This window comes from Ylistrum balloti, unplaced genomic scaffold (genome assembly GCF_031769215.1).
Source record: "Ylistrum balloti isolate Yb309-2 unplaced genomic scaffold, AGI_CSIRO_Ybal_v1 Utg370370, whole genome shotgun sequence".
Lineage (NCBI taxonomy): Eukaryota > Metazoa > Mollusca > Bivalvia > Pectinida > Pectinidae > Ylistrum > Ylistrum balloti.
The window spans coordinates 1,947,501-1,969,512 of record NW_026782260.1 but is presented as its reverse complement, the minus strand read 5'-3'; the positions used below and the strand labels follow the sequence as shown (position 1 = coordinate 1,969,512).

At 36.6% G+C, this 22,012-nt stretch overlaps 1 protein-coding gene across 1 annotated transcript in view; it reads left to right on the top strand.

Annotated features, from left to right (window-relative positions):
- The first annotated feature begins 7,318 nt into the window (after positions 1–7,318).
- LOC132553992 (dual specificity calcium/calmodulin-dependent 3',5'-cyclic nucleotide phosphodiesterase 1A-like) overlaps positions 7,319–22,012 on the top strand; it is a 130,336-nt gene continuing 115,642 nt past the window's right edge. The window contains 1 exon segment of the mRNA XM_060218287.1: positions 7,319–7,550. Coding sequence (XP_060074270.1) covers positions 7,319–7,550 — 232 coding nt within the window.

The window sequence follows — 22,012 nt, the reverse complement described above, 5'->3', positions numbered from 1 at the left end:
CTTTAGGCGACAGTTTTAGATTTGGCAGGTAAATATTATGATCACTATTTCCACATAGGAATGTTCAAATGTCTTATCATTAAGACCAAAAACAGATAAGAGAAAATATCCAACTTTCAAAGAGCATATAAAGATTAAACAATGGTGGGTGCCAAGATCTCTATGGGATCTCTTCATCTCAAGAGTGGCTGGTGTTATTGACTTCTAACTTTGTATAAATGATCTTGGTGGAGTCCCAAATTGGTGTTGTTATTTCTCGTACAGATCAGAAAAAATTGGAAATGGTCACCATGTCGTGTGATTGGCTGACACATTTAAAAAAATTTCTCAAGAATGAACGGAGAAATGGATTCTTAACTTGGTACAAAATTATTATTATTATGTCATGACTGTATGAAGCTTATGAAGCCTTCTGTACAAAAGCTTAGAGGTGGAGCCCTTTCTTGACATTGGTCTAGTTTTTCTGATGTTGGCAGGTATAAATATCAGGTAAATATGGAGAAATTGCGAGCCCCTTGTTAAAACCCTGATAGACACTATATACTGAACTTCCTAACCTAAATGAATCCCCAGCAGATTTCAGAGGAAACAGATACTATATTGTTCAATTTTGATGGCTGCAGCCTTAAACTGTTCATATATTTTACACAAATACTTCACCTTTATAAGAGAAAAAAAAATATAAAAAAGATATATTGTAGCTTTAAATTCAGTATTGCTTGTCTGGCTGCAAATATTCTTGTAGCATCCCAGATTAGGGATGATAAGATGACAACTGTGATGGACCATGTGGAAACAGTAGGATGTTAGTTGTTACTGGTCCAGGTCAAATCATGGCTGGTTAGCTTGTCTGGGCAGGAAATGTATAGTTGTAGGTCAAATCATCACTGGTTAGCTTGACAGTGAAGTGTACTTACAGTACAGTTATAGGTCTAATCATGGCTGGTTAGCTTGTCTGGGCAGGAAATGTACAAGTGTAGGTCAAATCATCACTGGTTAGCTCGACAGTGTACTGTTCTTATTGTACTGATGTATTTCTGTTCATGGCTGGTTAGCTTGACAGTGAAGTGTACTTACAGTACAGATGTAGGTCTGATCATGGCTGGTTAGCTTGTTAGGACAGTAGTTACAGTTGTAGGTCTAATCATGTTTGGTTAGCTTGTCAGGGCAGTAGTTACAGTTATAGGTCTGATCATGGCTGGTTAGCTTGTCAAGACAGTAGTTACAGTTGCAGGTCTGTTCATGGCTGGTTAGCTTGACAGTGAAGTGTACTTACAGTACAGATGTAGGTCTGATCATGTCTGGTTAGCTTGTTAGGGCAATAGTTACAGTTGTAGATCTGATCATGGCTGGTAAGCTTGTCAGGACAGTAGTTACAATTGTAGGTCTGATCATGGATGGTTAGCTTGTCAGGGCAGTAGTTACAGTAACAGGTCTGATCATGGCTGGTTAGCTTGTCAGGGCAGTAGTTACAGTTGTAGTTCTGATCATGTCTGGTTAGCTTGTCAAGATGGTAGTTTTAGTTGTAGTTCTAATCATGGCTGGTTAGCTTGTCAGGACAGTAGTTACAGTTGTAGGTCTGATCATGTCTGGTTAGCTTGTCAGGACAGTAGTTACAGATGTAGGTCTGATAATGCCTTGTTAGCTTGTCAGGACAATAGTTACAGTTGTAGGTCTGATCATGGCTGGTTAGCTTGTCAGGGCAGTAGTTACAGTTGTAGGTCTGATCATGGCTGGTTAGCTTGTCAGGACAGTAGTTACAGTTGTAGTTCTAATCATGGCTGGTCAGCTTGTCAGGGCAGTAGTTACAGTTGTAGGTCTGATCATGGCTGGTTAGCTTGTCAGGACAGTAGTTACAGTAACAGGTCTGATCATGGCTGGTTAGCTTGTCAGGACAGTAGTTACAGTTGTAGTTCTAATCATGGCTGGTTAGCTTGTCAGGGCAGTAGTTACAGTTGTAGGTCTGATCATGGCTGGTTAGCTTGTCAGGACAGTAGTTACAGTTGTAGGTCTGATCATGGCTGGTAAGCTTGTCAGGGCAGTAGTTACAGTTGTAGGTCTGATCATGGCTGGTTAGCTTGTCAGGACAATAGTTACAGTTGTAGTTCTAATCATGGCTGGTTAGCTTGTCAGGGCAGTAGTTACAGTTGTAGGTCTGATCATGGCTGGTTAGCTTGTCAGGACAATAGTTACAGTTGTAGTTCTAATCATGGCTGGTTAGCTTGTCAGGGCAATAGTTACAGTTGTAGATCTGGTCATGGCTGGTTAGCTTGTCAGGACAATAGTTACAGTTGTAGGTCTGATCATGTCTGGTTAGCTTGTCAGGACAGTAGTTACAGTTGTAGGTCTGATCATGGCTGGTAAGCTTGTCAGGGCAGTAGTTACAGTTGTAGGTCTGATCATGGCTGGTTAGCTTGTCAGGGCAATAGTTACAGTTGTAGATCTGATCATGGCTGGTTAGCTTGTCAGGGCAGTAGTTACAGTTGCAAGTCTAATCATGGCTGGTTAGCTTGTCAGGACAGTAGTTACAGTTGTAGATCTGATCATGGCTGGTTAGCTTGTCAGGACAATAGTTACAGTTGTAGGTCTGATCATGTCTGGTTAGCTTGTTAGGGCAATAGTTACAGTTGTAGATCTGATCATGGCTGGTTAGCTTGTCAGGACAGTAGTTACAGTTGTAGTTCTGAACATGCCTTGTTAGCTTGTCAGGGCAATAGTTACAGTTGTAGATCTGATCATGGCTGGTTAGCTTGTCAGGGCAGTTTTTGTTTTTGTTTAAATGCTGGTCAACATTCCAGTTGTCAGGAAAGTAATTAGTTTTGTAGGTTGAAGGAAATAGTAGTCCCCTCTTGTAACCAGTGAGAGGAGGTCACTTCTGCCAAAAAAAGGTTTAAAAATGGGAGAAACAGTGAATATTGGCAACATATTACTCCAACATGGATATAAATTGTTATTTTTGTTTCAGATTAACAAGCAATGATATTTCAGTCATGCTCTCCATTAAGACTCCTCCTATCTAGTAACTTATTTGACAGTCAATCACACGAAGAGTAAACTTTGATGAGGTATGGCTGAATGTAGTGGTTCCTGTTATCAGATTGTATTTCCCCTGTATCATATGTGTATATAGCTGCCAATTTCTGTGTAAAATTTGATAAAAATCTGGACAGGCTAACATGGGCCACTAACACACACATACCAGTAATTTATCTTGAAAGTCCTGAAAGCTGCTAGGACAAAGCTAGACAAGGGCCTCCATGCTGGTGAGCTGGTGAGTTGGGCTGATATTTAACAACTTCTCATTTCTGTGTTAATTCGGAATTTGGATTAAAACAACAAGAACCATCAATAAACAGCTGACTGAAGAAAGGATGATTGGGTATCAGTGTGTATTGATGACACCAGGCTGAATGTGGTAGAGTTGAAGGATGTTGCCTTCAACAGCTCTCATACTCTGATACCATCTGTGGCAGTTACTAGTCATTATCTTGTTAAGGAACGTTCAGTTGAAATATTTCCGGAGAATAAAAACAGGTATAGGTGTATTTAAGGCTAACTGCAACTTCAAACAAACCATTGCATGCAGAGAGCTGATTGAATTGTGAGGACATATGTGTCACAGACATATGGTTGATATGGACATATGTGTGGCAGAGAAATAGCACTGTACTAACATGGACATGCATAACATATAAAAATTACACCCCACAAAACATCAACTATATGTAGCAGATAGAGGGGTGTGTCTACAGACTGTTAGGTGTGGGGATAATATACATCAGGTATATATAGCAGATAGAGAGGTGTGTCTACAGACTGTTAGGGGTGGGGGTTATATACATCAGGTATATATAGCAGATAGAGGGGGTGTGTCTACAGACTGTTAGGGGTAGGGGTTATATACATCAGTATATATAGCAGATAGAGAGGGTGTGTCTACAGACTGTTAGGGGTGGGGGTTATATACATCAGTATATATAGCAGATAGAGAGGGTGTGTCTACAGACTGTTAGGGGTGGGGGTTATATACATCAGTATATATTGCAGTGTGTCTATATATATATCAGATATATAGAGGGTGTGTCTACAGACTGTTAGGGGTGGGGGTTATATACATCAGTATATATAGCAGATAAAGGGTGTGTGTCTACAGACTGTTAGGGGTAGGGGTTATATACATCAGTATATATAGCAGATAGAGAGGGTGTGTCTACAGACTGTTAGGGGTGTGGGTTATATACATCAGTATATATTGCAGATAGAGGGGTGTGTCTACAGACTGTTAGGGGTGGGGGTTATATATATCAGGTATATATAGCAGATAGAGGGTGTGTGTCTACAGACTGTTAGGGGTGTGGGTTATATACATCAGTATATATAGCAGATAGAGGGTGTGTGTCTACAGACTGTTAGGGGTAGGGGTTATATATATCAGTATATATAGCAGATAGAGAGGGTGTGTCTACAGACTGTTAGGGGTGGGGGTTATATACATCAGTATATATAGCAGATAGAGGGTGTGTGTCTACAGACTGTTAGGGGTGGGGGTTATATACATCAGTATATATAGCAGATAGAGGGTGTGTGTCTACAGACTGTTAGGGGTGGGGGTTATATACATCAGTATATATAGCAGATAGAGGGTGTGTGTCTACAGACTGTTAGGGGTGGGGGTTATATACATCAGGTATATATAGCAGATAGAGGGTGTGTGTCTACAGACTGTTAGGGGTGGGGGTTATATATATCAGGTATATATAGCAGATAGAGGGGGTGTGTCTACAGACTGTTAGGGGTGGGGGTTATATACATCAGTATATATAGCAGATAGAGAGGTGTGTCTACAGACTGTAGAGGTGGGGGTATATACATCAGTATATATAGCAGATAGAGGGTGTGTGTCTACAGACTGTTAGCAGATAGAGAGGTGTGTCTACAGACTGTTAGGGGTGGGGGTTATATACATCCGGTATATATAGCAGATAGAGGGTGTGTGTCTACAGACTGTTAGGGGTGTGTGTCTACAGACTGTTAGGTTATATACATCAGTATATATAGCAGATAGAGGGGGTGTGTCTACAGACTGTTAGGGGTGGGGGTTATATACATCAGTATATATAGCAGATAGAGAGGTGTGTCTACAGACTGTTAGGGGTGGGGGTTATATACATCAGTATATATAGCAGATAGAGGGTGTGTGTCTACAGACTGTTAGGGGTGGGGGTTATATACATCAGTATATATAGCAGATAGAGGGGGTGTGTCTACAGACTGTTAGGGGTGGGGATAATATACATCAGGTATATATAGCAGATAGAGAGGTGTGTCTACAGACTGTTAGGGGTGGGGGTTATATACATCAGGTATATATAGCAGATAGAGAGGGTGTGTCTACAGACTGTTAGGGGTGGGATTTATATACATCAGTATATATAGCAGATAGAGGGGGTGTGTCTATAGACTGTTAGGGGTGGGGGTTATATACATCAGGTATATATAACAGATAGAGGGTGTGTGTCTACAGACTGTTAGGGGTGGGGGTTATATACATCAGGTATATATAGCAGATAGAGGGTGTGTGTCTACAGACTGTTAGGGGTGGGGTTATATACATCAGTATATATAGCAGATAGAGGGTGTGTGTCTACAGACTGTTAGGGGTGGGGGTTATATACATCAGGTATATATAGCAGATAGAGGGGGTGTGTCTACAGACTGTTAGGGGTGGGGGTTATATACATCAGTATATATAGCAGATAGAGGGTGTCTACAGACTGTTAGGGGTGGGGGTTATATACATCAGGTATATATAGCAGATAGAGGGTGTGTGTCTACAGACTGTTAGGGGTGGGGGTTATATACATCAGTATATATAGCAGATAGAGAGGTGTGTCTACAGACTGTTAGGGGTGGGGGTTATATACATCAGGTATATATAGCAGATAGAGGGTGTGTGTCTACAGACTGTTAGGGGTGGGGGTTATATACATCAGTATATATAGCAGATAGAGAGGTGTGTCTATAGACTGTTAGGGGTGGGGGTTATATACATCAGGTATATATAGCAGATAGAGGGTGTGTTTCTACAGACTGTTAGGGGTGGGGGTTATATACATCAGGTATATATAGCAGATAGAGAGGTGTGTCTATAGACTGTTAGGGGTGGGGGTTATATACATCAGGTATATATAGCAGATAGAGAGGTGTGTCTACAGACTGTTAGGGGTGGGGGTTATATACATCAGATATATATAGCAGATAGAGTGTGTATATAGACTGTTAGGGGTGGGGGTTATACATTGGTAACTTGTATGAAACCAGTTAAGAATTTGAATGGCTTTTTATCAGAATTGGTGAAGTGATGACTGCCTGACAATGTTGACAAGGATTTAGATATGAGCCTATAACAACCCTGTCAGTTATCAAGTGGGATACTACTAGGTTGTAACTCAATTCAAAAACGAATCGTCAAGGTATAGTCCAGCTCTTATCTCTGTTATAGAGCCAAGATCTAATTAAACTCATGTGTACATCACCGTGCCTTCTGCCAGTATGCCCATTGTTGTGGTGGAATTGGGAAAAGCTCTAGATCTCACAGCACCAGGAAATCACTTCCGCCAGGGAGAGTGAGTGAGGTATTGGTTTCATACACTGACTCTCCCGCACTATTACAGAACGGAAGGATGTTAACATATGCTCTCTGAAGGAATTCAAATTTTCTACGGATTTAACACTGAATACTTGTATAGAAATTTCAGCAGTGTTCTCGGAAGTGTCTGTTGGATTGGTGTAAACAGATGTTCTCTATTGGAATTATGTGTAGACCTATATATTGTATTTGAGGATGTACACATATGCTATGTGAACCAGTTGACAATATTTGTGTGCAGACATATCCTGGAATACAAGTACCCATGCTGAAGTTATGTTCATATCATTTTTATTATTATTTTTTTTTATTTCAAGTTAGACCTCAGAGGTAGATTATACGGCCAAAAACACATTAGCTGTTTGTGAGATGGTTAGTATGTATTTCGTTTTACAGATTTATTGGGAGATATTGAGCCACATCTGTTGTATTGAGTGATGAGGCAGTTGTATGTTATGGCCTACCTCATGGTAATGGATGTTTGGCCCACCACCTACCTCAGTGTTTTCACAATACAAAATACGGGAGAATGGTATTGTTTCTTGCAAAGTGAATAATTGATATTCACCAGTTGGTTTAGCCTGATGAAGATCAAATTGTAAACAACGTTCAGCAGCTGAGGAAATATTCTATCAATTCCTTAACAGTACTGGGCAAAACCTGCCTATTATGACTGGAGAACAGGCCCCTCCAGGGGTGCTGTCTATGCCTCGACCAAATGTCAACTGGAATTTGTTGATACATGGCAAACACGAGGTGCGACACCACCAGAGAAATGATGCTAGGGATCTGGGAATGGATCTCACCAAACTCAAACCTGTGCCAGACAGGCCAAGGATTTTTATGTCCAGCAAATCGGGCAAAGTTGTGATTGTGTTTCCTAATGGAGAAATTGTCGAAGGTAGGTATTTCATTTAAGGCTGAATCTCAGAATTGTGTTTTTGATGTCTTACAGTCAGAAATTAAAAAAATGAGGTCAAGGTCATTTTAGATCTTTAACAGATTAAACTGTATCTACTTACAATTCTATAGGAAGGTTAAGGTCATACATACATATTATATCTAAGAGAGTCGTATATTCTCAATAAATGTGTACAATATCAAACACCATGGGGGGTATGAAATTTCCATATATAAACCTCTACTGTGTCACCATGTATGATTACAGGAGGTGATATTTCTATATATAAACCTCTACTGTGTCACCATTTATGATTACAGGAGGTGATATTTCTATATATAAACCTCTACTGTGTCACCATTTATGATGACAGGGGGTGATATTTCTATATATAAACCTCTACTGTGTCACCATTTATGATTACAGGAGGTGATATTTCTATATATATAAACCTTTGCTGGATCACCATGTATGACTACAGAGGGTGACATTTCTATATATAATTATATCTACTGGTCACTGTGTGATGACAGGGGGTGATATTTCTATATATAGATATATCTACAGGTCACTGTGTGTGATGACAGTGGGGGATATTTCTATATAAAGATATATCTACTGGATCACTGTGTGTGATGACAGGGGGTGATATTTCTATATATAAGATATATCTATCACTGTGTGATGGTATATCACTGTGTGTGATGACAGGGGGTGATATTTCTATATAAAGATATATCTACTGGATCACTGTGTGATGACAGGGGGTGATATTTCTATATAAAGATATATCTACTGGATCACTGTGTGATGACAGGGGGTGATGTTTCTATATAAAGATATATCTACTGGATCACTGTGTGTGATGACAGGGGGTGATATTTCTATATAAAGATATATCTACTGGATCACTGTGTGATGACAGGGGGTGATGTTTCTATATATAGATATATCTACTGGATCACTGTGTGTGATGACAGGGGGTGATATTTCTATATATAGATATATCTACTGGATCACTGTGTGTGATGACAGGGGGTGATATTTCTATATATAGATATATCTACTGGTCACTGTGTGATGACAGGGGGTGATATTTCTATATATAGATATATCTACTGGTCACTGTGTGTGATGACAGGGGGTGATATTTCTATATAAAGATATATCTACTGGATCACTGTGTGTGATGACAGGGGGTGATATTTCTATATATAGATATATCTACTGGTCACTGTGTGTGATGACAGGGGGTGATATTTCTATATATAGATATATCTACTGGTCACTGTGTGATGACAGGGGGTGATATTTCTATATATAGATATATATCTACTGGTCACTGTGTGTGATGACAGGGGGTGATATTTCTATATAAAGATATATCTACTGGATCACTGTGTGTGATGACAGGGGGTGATATTTCTATATATAGATATATCTACTGGTCACTGTGTGTGATGACAGGGGGTGATATTTCTATATATATATATCTAGTGTGATATATCTATATATAGATATATCACTGTGTGTGATGACAGGGGGTGATATTTCTATATATAGATATATCACTGTGTGATGACAGGGGGTGATATTTCTATATATAGATATATCTACTGGTCACTGTGTGTGATGACAGGGGGTGATATTTCTATCTAAAGATATATCTAGTGGATCACTGTGTGATGACAGGGGGTGATATTTCTATATATAGATATATCTACTGGTCACTGTGTGTGATGACAGGGGGTGATATTTCTATATATAGATATATCTACTGGTCACTGTGTGTGATGACAGGGGGGGATATTTCTATATAAAGATATATCTACTGGATCACTGTGTGTGATGACAGGGGGGGATATTTCTATATAAAGATATATCTACTGGTCACTGTGTGTGATCACTGTGTGTGATGACAGGGGGTGATATTTCTATATATAGATATATCTACTGGTCACTGTGTGTGATATATCTATCTGATATATCTAGATCACTGTGTGATGACAGGGGGTGATATTTCTATATATAGATATATCTACTGGTCACTGTGTGTGATGACAGGGGGTGATATTTCTATATATAGATATATCTACTGGTCACTGTGTGTGATGACAGGGGGTGATATTTCTATATATAGTATATCTACTGTGTGTGTGTGATGACAGGGGGTGATATTTCTATATATAGATATATATCTACTGGTCACTGTGTGTGATGACAGGGGGTGATATTTCTATATATAGATATATCTACTGGTCACTGTGTGTGATGACAGGGGGTGATATTTCTATATATATATATATATATCTACTGGTCACTGTGTGTGATGACAGGGGGTGATATTTCTATATATAGATATATATCTACTGGTCACTGTGTGATAACAGGGGGTGATATTTCTATATATAGATATATCTACTGGTCACTGTGTGTGATGACAGGGGGTGATATTTCTATATATAGATATATCTACTGGTCACTGTGTGTGATGACAGGGGGTGATATTTCTATATATAGATATATCTACTGGTCACTGTGTGTGATGACAGGGGGTGATATTTCTAAATATAGATATATATCTACTGGTCACTGTGTGTGATGACAAGGGGTGATATTTCTATATATAGATATATCTACTGGTCACTGTGTGTGATGACAGGGGTGATGTTTCTATATATAGATATTTCTACTGGAACAACATGTATGGTGACAGGGGGTGATATTTCTATATATAGATATTTCTACTGGAACAACATGTATGGTGACAGGGGGTGATATTTCTATATATAGATATTTCTACTGGAACAACATGTATGGTGACAGGGGGTGATATTTCTATATATAGATATATCTACTGGATCACTGTGTGTGATGACAGGGGGTGATATTTCTATATAAAGATATATCTACTGGATCACTGTGTGTGATGACAGGGGGTGATATTTCTATATATAGATATTTCTACTGGATCACTATTTATGAGGTATACAGGTGTATAAGGTATACAGGTGTATGAGGTATACAGGTGTTTGAGGTATACAGGTGTATGAGGCATACAGGTGTATGAGGCATACAGGTGTTTGAGGCATACAGGTGTATGAGGTATACATGTGTTTAAGGTATACAGGTGTATGAAGTATACAGGTTTATGAGGTAAACCAGGTAAATTCAGAGACCTTTTCTCTCCTATTTTATCCTAAATCCTGGGAAATACAACAATATCTGTGTTAAAGCAGGTACATGTAACTGTGTCTTATGTGTTAACATTTTTTTTTCTGTTATTGTTTTGATATCAAATGTTGATAAACCAAAGAAAACAATTGACTATCTCAATAGTATATCACGCATGGATAACGATCATTAATGGCAGCAGTCAGACCCCAGGTGACCTTGACACGTCCTGAATTATGGCATGACCTTGAAAAATCGGTAAAAATTCTCCCCTTTGAATGTTATTAATGACACAAATGTATGGAACCCGACAAAAACAACACAACTGTAGAGTAGGACTAGCTCCTGTGCCCTGAGATGTTTATTGGACACACACACAATTCCTTGTCTGGGCTGATGATGGTAAAAATGTGTATCTTATAGGTTTGTATTTGTGCAAGAAACGGATGAACAGTTGTATGTATTATGTGGGTTTGTAAGGCGGTGTGTTGGACAACACAGTCAGGATACTATACGTCTGTGAATAAATGACATGATGGACACCACTTTCTATCTGTAAGGGTCAGTTACTATTATCAGAGTTGTCCACAAAGACCAAATTAATCAATAACAGTCTCCATACCATTTTTAGCCGAACATCATCAACTTGTGTTTCATAGGTAGCCTGTCTGCCATCTGTCCTCTATAATTCTTGTTATCACAATTTTATGTGAAGAACTAGATGGATCATTTTCAAAATTCATATGTAGGTTTTCCTTATTGTAGACTCAAGATGTGCATTGTCTCATTATAAACTTCAGAAACAATACAGAATTACACAATTGAGGGTAACATCCTTCCTGACAGTAGACCCGAGTAAACCCTACACATTACAGAATTACAAGATGGAGGGTAACATCATTCCTGACAGTAAACCCTACACCATACAGAATTACACAATGACAGGTTACAGCCTTCCTGACAGTAAACCCTACACATTACAGAATTACACAATGAAGGGTAACATCATTCCTGACAGTAAAACCTACACCATACAGAATTACACAATGAAGGGTAACATCCTTCCTGACAGTAAACCCTACACATTACAGAATTACACATGGAAGGTAACATCCTTCCTGACAGTAAACCCTACACAATACAGAATTACACAATGGCAGGTTACATCCTTCCTGACAGTAAACCCTACACATTACAGAATTACAAGATGGCAGGTTACAGCCTTCCTGACAGTAAACCCTACACATTACAGAATTACACAATGGCGGGTTACATCCTTCCTGACAGTAAACCCTACACAATACAGAATTACACAATGGCAGGTTACATCCTTCCTGACAGTAAACCCTACACCATACAGAATTACACAATGGCAGGTTACAGCCTTCCTGACAGTAAACCCTACATATTACAGAATTACACATGGAAGGTTACATCCTTCCTGACAGTAAACCCTACACATTACAGAATTACACAATGGCAGGTTACAGCCTTCCTAACACTAAACCCTACACAATACAGAATTACACAATGGCAGGTTACATCCTTCCTGACAGTAAACCCGAGTAAACCCTACACATTACAGAATTACACAATGGCAGGTTACAGCCTTCCTGACAGTATACCCTACACAATACAGAATTACACAATGGCGGGTTACATCCTTCCTGACAGTAAACCCTACACATTACAGAATTACACAATGGCAGGTTACAGCCTTCCTGACAGTATACCCTACACAATACAGAATTACACAATGGCGGGTTACATCCTTCCTGACAGTAAACCCTACACATTACAGAATTACACAATGGCAGGTTACATCCTTCCTGACAGTAAACCCTACACATTACAGAATTACACAATGGCGGGTTACATCCTTCCTGACAGTAAACCCTACACATTACAGAATTACACAATGGCAGGTTACATCCTTCCTGACAGTAAACCCTACACATTACAGAATTACACAATGGCAGGTTACATCCTTCCTGACAGTAAACCCTACACATTACAGAATTACACAATGGCAGGTTACAGCCTTCCTGACAGTAAACCCTACACATTACAGAATTACACAATGGCAGGTTACATCCTTCCTGACAGTAAACCCTACACATTACAGAATTACACAATGGCAGGTTACATCCTTCCTGACAGTAAACCCTACACATTACAGAATTACACAATGGCAGGTTACAGCCTTCCTGACAGTAAACCCTACACATTACAGAATTACACAATGGCAGGTTACATCCTTCCTGACATTTGAAAATACAGAATTTGGTTGATGGGTGCTTGTTGAGATGATTTATTTTGCATTTCCCTGAAAAACTGCCTCCTTTTTGCTTGTCTTTATCTGTTTTCAATAGAATCACATTCCTAAGAGATTTATATATATAGTTAAGTTCTTATATAAGTACAGATACTGAACTGTTTGAGAAAAGTCATTTCTTGTATTCTGATTCCGTTCTCAATAATACGTGACTGGAATACTAGTCTATAAAGGTATATAGTAACCTTTGTTGGACTATGTACATAATGTTAAACCTATAAGATACTCTCTAAAGGATCTGATGAATGTTATAAGGGGCTTGATTTACAGATTCCCCCAATGTGTCAGTTAAGGTGGAAATCCTATCAGTAGACCAGTAGATATAGAAATCTACATATTTTTTTCTGTGCCTTTTTTTTACATACAATAAATTTATATTGGGAGATTAAGTATTTGACAAGTCACAAGAGTCGCTTTGCATAAATATGTCCATCCAATATCAGTTATTCTCATCCTATTTGTGAAAGAGCAAAATGGCTGAAAGTGTGTAGATTTAGTAAGTTGTGTTCATTTAGAGGAATTGTTAACATCAGCCAATCACCGTTAACTCTATAGAAATGGATGATGTTGTCCATTGATCTTTAAAGAAACGATTTATCAATACATGCATGGAAGTAAGAATTATAGGTTTGTAAACCCCAGTTGTGTCCGAGGTAACTCCATACAGTACAAAAGTCGTGATACAACATATGGTCCTTATGACAAATCCCTAGAAACATCACACAGGATAAAACATTTAGAGAAAGTAGGTCACAAATAGAAATACCACAAAGATAGAAATATTAAATTAAGTAGGTCACAAACACCTATAAATATCACAAAGATAGAAATATTAAATTAAGGAGGTCACAAACACCTATAAATATCACAAAGATAGAAATATTAAATTAAGTAGATCACAAACACCTATAAATATCACAAAAAGATAGGAATATTAAATTAAGTAGGTCACAAACCCCTAGAAACAGAAGATGAAAGTATTAGAATAAGTAGGTGACAAACACCTAAAGACATATCACAGGAGAGAGAATATTACAGAAAGTAGGTCACAATCTGTGTAAAAGTTTGTAAAAGTCTGTATGGAGCCAAGAAAATAATGGTTTTATATGTTGGCATGACTGAAGAGTATTAACCATCAGATTTGTGATCAGCAGCAGCCAGTCACTTCTGTAGACAATTGTATCTGTTCAGATGAAGAGTTTTCAAGTATGCATGATGGTGAATAACTGAAGTGGTATTACCATTTTATCTGCATTTTTCCTGATGGAGTGTATGTTATATACGATAACACTACTCGAACCAATTTCTGTGTGTCTCATATAGTGGTTTATATAATAACTTATAGATCAATGTGTCTCCGATAATGGTTTATATAATAACATAAAGGTCAATGTGTGTCTCCGATAATGGTTTATATAATAGCTTATAGATCAATGTGTCTCCTATAATGGTTTATATAATAACTAATAGATCAATGTGTCTCCTATAATGGTTTATATAATAGCTTATAGATCTATGTGTCTCCTATAGTGGTTTATATAATAACATATAGATCAATGTGTCTCATATAATGGTTTATATAATAACTTATAGATCAATGTGTCTCCTACAGTGGTTTATATAATAACTTATAGATCAATGTGTCTCCTATAGTGGTTTATATAATAACTTATAGATCTATGTGTGTCTCCTATAATGGTTTATATAATAACATATATATCAATGTGTCTCATATAATGGTTTATATAATAACTTATAGATCAATGTGTCTCCGATAATGGTTTATATAATAACATATAGGTCGATGTGTGTCTCCGATAATGGTTTATATAATAGCTTATAGATCAATGTGTCTCCTATAATGGTTTATATGATAACTTATAGATCAATGTGTCTCCTATAGTGGTTTATATAACAACTTATAGATCTATGTGTCTCCTATAATGGTTTATATAATAACATATAGATCAATGTGTCTCCTATAATGGTTTATATAATAGCTTATAGATCTATGTGTCTCCTATAGTGGTTTATATAATAACTTATAGATCTATGTGTGTCTCCTATAATGGTTTATATAATAACATATAGATCAATGTGTCTCATATAATGGTTTATATAATAACTTATAGATCAATGTGTCTCCTACAGTGGTTTATATAATAACTTATAGATCTATGTGTCTCCTATAATGGTTTATATAATAACTTATAGATCTATGTGTCTCCTATAATGGTTTATATAATAACTTATAGATCAATGTGTCTCCTATAATGGTTTATATAATAACTTATAGATCAATGTGTCTCCTATAGGGGTTTATATAACAACTTATAGATCTATGTGTCTCCTATAATGGTTTATATAATAACTTATAGATCAATGTGTGTCTCCTATTATGGTTTATATAATAACTTATAGATCAATGTGTCTCCTACAGTGGTTTATATAATAACTTATAGATCAATGTGTCTCCTATAGTGGTTTATATAACAACTTATAGATCTATGTGTCTCCTATAATGGTTTATATAATAACTTATAGATCAATGTGTGTCTCCTATTATGGTTTATATAATAGCTTATAGATCAATGTGTGTCTCCTATAATGGTTTATATAATAACTTATAGATCTATGTGTCTCCTATAATGGTTTATATAATAACTTATAGATCTATGTGTCTCCTATAATGGTTTATATAATAGCTTATAGATCAATGTGTGTCTCCTATAATGGTTTATATAATAACTTATAGATCAATGTGTGTCTCCTATAATGGTTTATATAATAACTTATAGATCAATGTGTGTCTCCTATAATGGTTTATATAATAACTTATAGATCAATGTGTCTCCTATAATGGTTTATATAATAACTAATAGATCAATGTGTCTCCTATAATGGTTTATATAATAACTATAGTGTGTCTCCTATAATGGTTTATATAATAACTAATAGATCAATGTGTCTCCTATAATGATTTATATAATAACTTATAGATCAATGTGTCTCCTATAATGGTTTATATAATAACTTATAGATCAATGTGTCTCTTATAATGGTTTATATAATAACTAATAGGTCAATGTGTCTCCTATAATGATTTATATAATAACTAATAGATCAATGTGTCTCCTATAATGGTTTATATAATAACTAATAGATCAATGTGTGTCTCCTATAATGGTTTATATAATAGCTTATAGATCAATGTGTGTCTCCTATAATGGTTTATATAATAACTTATAGATCAATGTGTGTCTCGTATAATGGTTTATATAATAGCTTATATCAATGTGTGTCTCCTATAATGGTTTATATAATAACTTATAGATCAATGTGTGTCTACTATAGTGGTTTATATAATAACTTATAGATCAATGTGTCTCCTACAGTGGTTTATATAATAACTTATAGATCAATGTGTCTTTGTTTGTGGTTTATATTATAACTGGATGTTATGTTGTAGTATGTTCTGTGGTTAACATTTGCAATGTTATGTTGTAGTATGTTCTGTGGTTAACATTTGCAATGTTATGTTGTAGTATGTTTTGTGGTTAACATTTGCAATGTTATGTTGTAGTGTGAGTTTTTAGGTTACACTCTGTGATAGCAGACTACAGGATGTGTTATGAAGTTACAATGTGTGATATCAGCTTACAGTGATAAGTGTTGTGAAATTGCAGTGTGTGATGTAAGAATACAGTGTGTGATGTAAGAATACAGTGTGTGATGTAAGAATACAGTGTGAGATGTGAGAATATAATGTGTGATGTGAGAAAACAGTGTGAGATGTGAGAATACAGTGTGTGTTGTGAGAATACAGTGTGTGTTGTGAGAATACAGTGTGTGATGTTGGAATACAGTGTGTGATATGAGAATACAGTGTGTGTTGTGAGAATACAGTGTGTGATGTTGGAATACAGTGTGTGATGTGAGAATATAATGTGTGATGTGAGAAAACAGTGTGAGATGTGAGAATACAGTGTGAGATGTGAGAATACAGTGTGTGTTGTGAGAATACAATGTGTGATATGAGAATACAGTGTGTGTTGTGAGAAAACATTGTGTGTTGTGAGAATACAGTGTGTGTTGTGAGAATACAATGTGTGTTGTGAGAATACAATGTGTGATGTGAGAATACAATGTGTGATGTGAGAATACAGTGTGTTTTTTTGAGAATACAGTGTGTGGTGTGAGAATATAGTGTGTTGTGAGATCACAGCATGTGATGTGAGAATACAATGTGTGATGTGAGATTACAGTGTGTGATGTGAGAATACAGTGTGTGATGTGAGAATACAGTGTGTGATGTGAGAATACAGTGTGTGATGTGAGAATACAATGTGTGATGTGAGATTACAGTGTGTGTTGTGAGATCACAGTGTGTGTTGTGAGATCACAGTGTGTGATGTGAGAATACAATGTGTGATGTAAGATTACAGCGTGTGACTTCAGACCATAATATGCATTGTGAAGTTACAATGCGCTGTTGTATTGACTAGAACATTTATGATGCTTGTCTGTGGAGAATCTTTATACATAAAAAGTATCACTGCAGAGTCTCTCAAATCATGTTAGTTCATAATTCATTTTGAAATTCACAATACAGGGCTCTTAAATTGTGTGCATGTGTATGTGTGATTATGTGTCTGCATGCGGAGGTACATCTTTTACATCAAGCTCGAGGTAAAATAGTTTTACTATAAAGATTTTTCCCAAACATGTTGTAAATCAAAATAAGAAGTAAAGATGAATATGAAGCCAAACATCATGGTACAGATAATGGGGAGTTGGAGCACACCTGTTTAAATAGCTGAGGCACTTATATGCTCTCCTATTGAGAGTAAAGAGTCTGGAATTGTGCTACTCTTGTGTATAAAGAGAAGGATATTACACCCCAGGGACTGTTTACAGGTCTGGTGTTGATGGTACTGATAATTTGTTAATATTCAGTTAAATATAATACATTCCATGTATAAAAGTATGTTCCCAGGCTTTGATAAGTTTATTTGTAACTAAAGTGTTTAGATACAGTGTTTGTTGTGTTCCTATCTCAGTGTTTAGATACAGAGTGTTTGTTGTGTTCCTATCTCAGTGTTTAGATACAGAGTGTTTGTTGTGTTCCTATCTCAGTGTTTAGGTACACAGAATTTGTTGTGTTCCTATCTCAGTGTTTAGGTACAGAGTGTTTGTTGTGTTCCTATCTCAGTGTTTAGGTACAGAGTGTTTGTTGTGTTACTATCTAAGTGTTTAGATACAGAGTGTTTGTTGTGTTCCTATCTCAGTGTTTAGGTACAGAGTGTTTGTTGTGTTCCTATCTCTGTGTTTAGGTACAGAGTGTTTGTTGTGTTCCTATCTCAGTGTTTAGGTACAGAGTGTTTGTTGTGTTCCTATCTCAGTGTTTAGATACAGAGTGTTTGTTGTGTTACTATCTCAGTGTTAAGGTACAGAGTGTTTGTTGTGTTCCTATCTCAGTGTTCGGATACAAATTGTTTGCTGTGTTACTGTATAGTAATGAAGTAAGTTTTTTAACCCGGCTGGTGAAAAGAACTACTGAGCTTATGCCATGGTGCTACAATTTTCACTTAAAATCACTACCTGCTATGAAGAAAATTTTAATTACATTTAATCTGGAGCATCCTTTGGGAAATGGAACTCAATTTTGTACAAATGGGTCTAGTTCCCTTGTGGCCTGATGGGTGGGGCTCCTCTTTACAATCCTTGTTCATCTATAGAAATATTGAGATTTTTTTCAATTTTTGTCTGAAGTATCCTTGGGTGGATTTCTCAAATTCGTTGGTTTGACACCCCTCACCTCATGTTTTGCATATGAGTGGCAGGGCCCAATAGAGGAAAGCATTAAACTCCTTCCATTGTGGTGAAGTTTGGGGAAAGGAAAACCAATTTTGTATAAATTGGGGCTGTGGCCTTCCTGGGGTTTGAGGTTTGGGACTGGATGGAGAATTTGAAATAAAACCTCTGAAATCTTCTCCTTTAAGAATGATAGAATTTTGTCCAAATTTGATTTGAGGCATCCTTAAGTGATATTTTCACATATGGTTGTGTTTGTTGAAAATGTTTTTATGAACCGACATTGTTTTCTTTGTAAGTTGTAGAATAGTTGAGTAAGTTAGGCCTATTTTGCCTCTTTCATCATACAGTATTTTATAGTCAGATGGCTGTTAAGGCCCATGGGCCTCGTGCTGGATTTAACAAATTGGCCACCAAGAGGAGGCTTCAGGTTTTGCCACAAGTTGGTACATGTATACACTTGTTGATAATCGTTTTCTAATTGGCAACTAATGACTGAGGGATATTAATCATTCTTGGATTTTTATCAAATAATATAATTGTTAATTATAATATTACAATATATATTACCATTATTTTATTCAACAAAACAAGCACCCAAGTGAGTTGATTATTGTAATGAAACTTTGATTTTGTCCAATTTCCAAGTTTCTCTATCAGCTGAAGTTGCATTTCAGGATTATAAGTAATGGTCACTAGTACAAATATAACATCTTATTCTCATATTTAACAACTTAACAAAAGGATGGATATAATCACTACAGATTTGGAGGCTCTACGTCCCTAGGGGTAAATTTCGGTAGAAATCTTGATGAACTAGCTGTGGATCCAACAGTATACACAAGTCTCACTAAAAATCCAGGTAATGAGTATAAAGGAATGAGTCCAGCACAGCAGTTCTTCCATATACTCCACAATAAATGTCCCGTATATGGTAGTTCTTCCAGGAAGAACCGTGTTGGACTCGCTCCTTTGTACTCATTAAAAGGATGAGTAGTTTCCAACTAATGACCCCTCATTTATCATATTTCTCTGAAACTTGACGTAACTGTTGCAGATACAGATCTTGATGGGTTTTTTCTCTAAGTGTGTTTCTTCCACTTTCTTCTGTCAGCAAGGTTTTCCACATGTTTCTCAAAAACTATAGGATGAGATTAACGAAATTTTACTGATAACATTCTGTTATAAGAGGTGGTGTGTAACAGATTTTCTTTTTTCCTTTTGGTTGTCTGACATGTCAACCACGGCCTGATTAGTCAAAATTTGAGAAAATTTAGATATTAATTGTTGATGACCATGAAAATTGGTATGGAGGTGTGATTTTACACCAGAAACACAAATGCTGATGGATGGCTGCCACATAACAGCTTCTGAAGATCCAAGGGGCCAGATGTGTTAAAATCTTAAAACAAATTTTTGTCAATAACCCAAAGACCTAGGGTACTGATATTGGTTCTGTAGCTTGCTTATGGATGAAGGAATATAACTGAATGACATTGATCCACTTTCAAGGTCACAGAGGTCAGATGTGCTAATTTAAAATTCCTTCATTACAATAAGTAAAAGCCCATTGGGCCTTTTGTCCTCAGAACAATGATTTTATGCTGGTAAAGGGTTCTTTGCAGGGTATGCTGATCATGACTACACAGTCCATGCTTTGAAATTATCACCAAATCTATATACTAGTCAATTTATATTCTCGTGTACATTGTACCACAGTATCTCTAGGGAATACCTTGAATATTGAGTTGATTATGGGGAAGATTATATATGTGCATTACAGATTACAGGGAGTGATTGTATCATTTCTGTATTGCAGGGTGAAAAAAGTTTTATGAAGTTGTTATCATCCTATCTTAGAACTGTATAGGTTTCAATCAATGATTCATACAGATTCATAGTGTAATGATTACAGTGAGTGATTTTATCTGTACTCCTTATGTTCATTACCTTTTGTCTGGTGTCGGGCGTCATAAACTTTAAACAGTTTTTATTTTCTTCTGGAGAACTCCAGAACTGATTTCATTAAAATTTTACCAAAATCTTTCACCGCTAAAGGCATACAAAAGTATTCATTATAAAGTCCCCAACCCCCGGGGGCATGAAGATTGGGGCCAAAACAGGTCAAATTCATTGAAACGTCAAAAATCTTCTTCTCAAATACCATGTATGGTAGAATAAAGTACTCTTCATTGATGTGAAGGCCTTCAGATGCTTAACTAAAATTGTAAATTTCTTGGCCCCCAGGATTTTGGATTTTCCCCTGGGGAGGGGGTAAATTTTAATATAATTTATATAGCAAAACTACATTTTAAATTTTTTTTTTAATTTTCTTTCTGAAATAGTACAAACTAAGTTAGAATTATTAGTATAAGATAATGGTGCACATATTGAGCACGGCTGACTCCTAGGGGCTGTTGGACAGGCCAAAAATGGGTCAAATTGACTGACATTTCAAAAAACTTCTTCTCATTACCCAGATACGATAGAATCTATTAAATAGTCTCCATGGAAGGAAGAGTTTATAAAGAAAATTACATTTTTGAGAGTAATTTCTTTTAATTCAAACTTTGTTAGACGCCTTAGCATGAGACAGCAGTTAATGTAATACACAATTTACATTTGCATCATGTGTACAATACAGTTCAAGCTATCCTACTGAATTTAACAAAATTATTTCTATGACATGTTACAAGAAGCATTGTTACTCAGACGAACGTTAAGGCCGTTGAGCCTCTTGTAAATGTTACAGGGAGTGAGTATTTTTGTAAGTTACAAGAAGTGAATATTTTGCGTAGTAAAATTACCGGGACTGAGAATTTTATGTTAAAAGTTCTGGTGTTGAGTTGACTATTTGTGTATATAAGTATACATTACAGTTAGGAAGTAAGTATTCTGTGTTGTAAGGTTCCAGGGAGTGAGCATCTTATGTTGTATGGGTTTCAGGACACTGTAGTTTTTGGCGAGGTTATTTATAGATTTTGGTTTCAATAGCCATTTGAGATGTTGTGACGTCAATGATCGATTGAAGCAATTTTCTGTCTGATTAATAACACTTGCTTGGGGCTAGGTTTACATTGATACTTTCCCTATAGTAGATTTTCCTGGGCTCACCGGCTTTAACTGCCTGTTGTTGAAT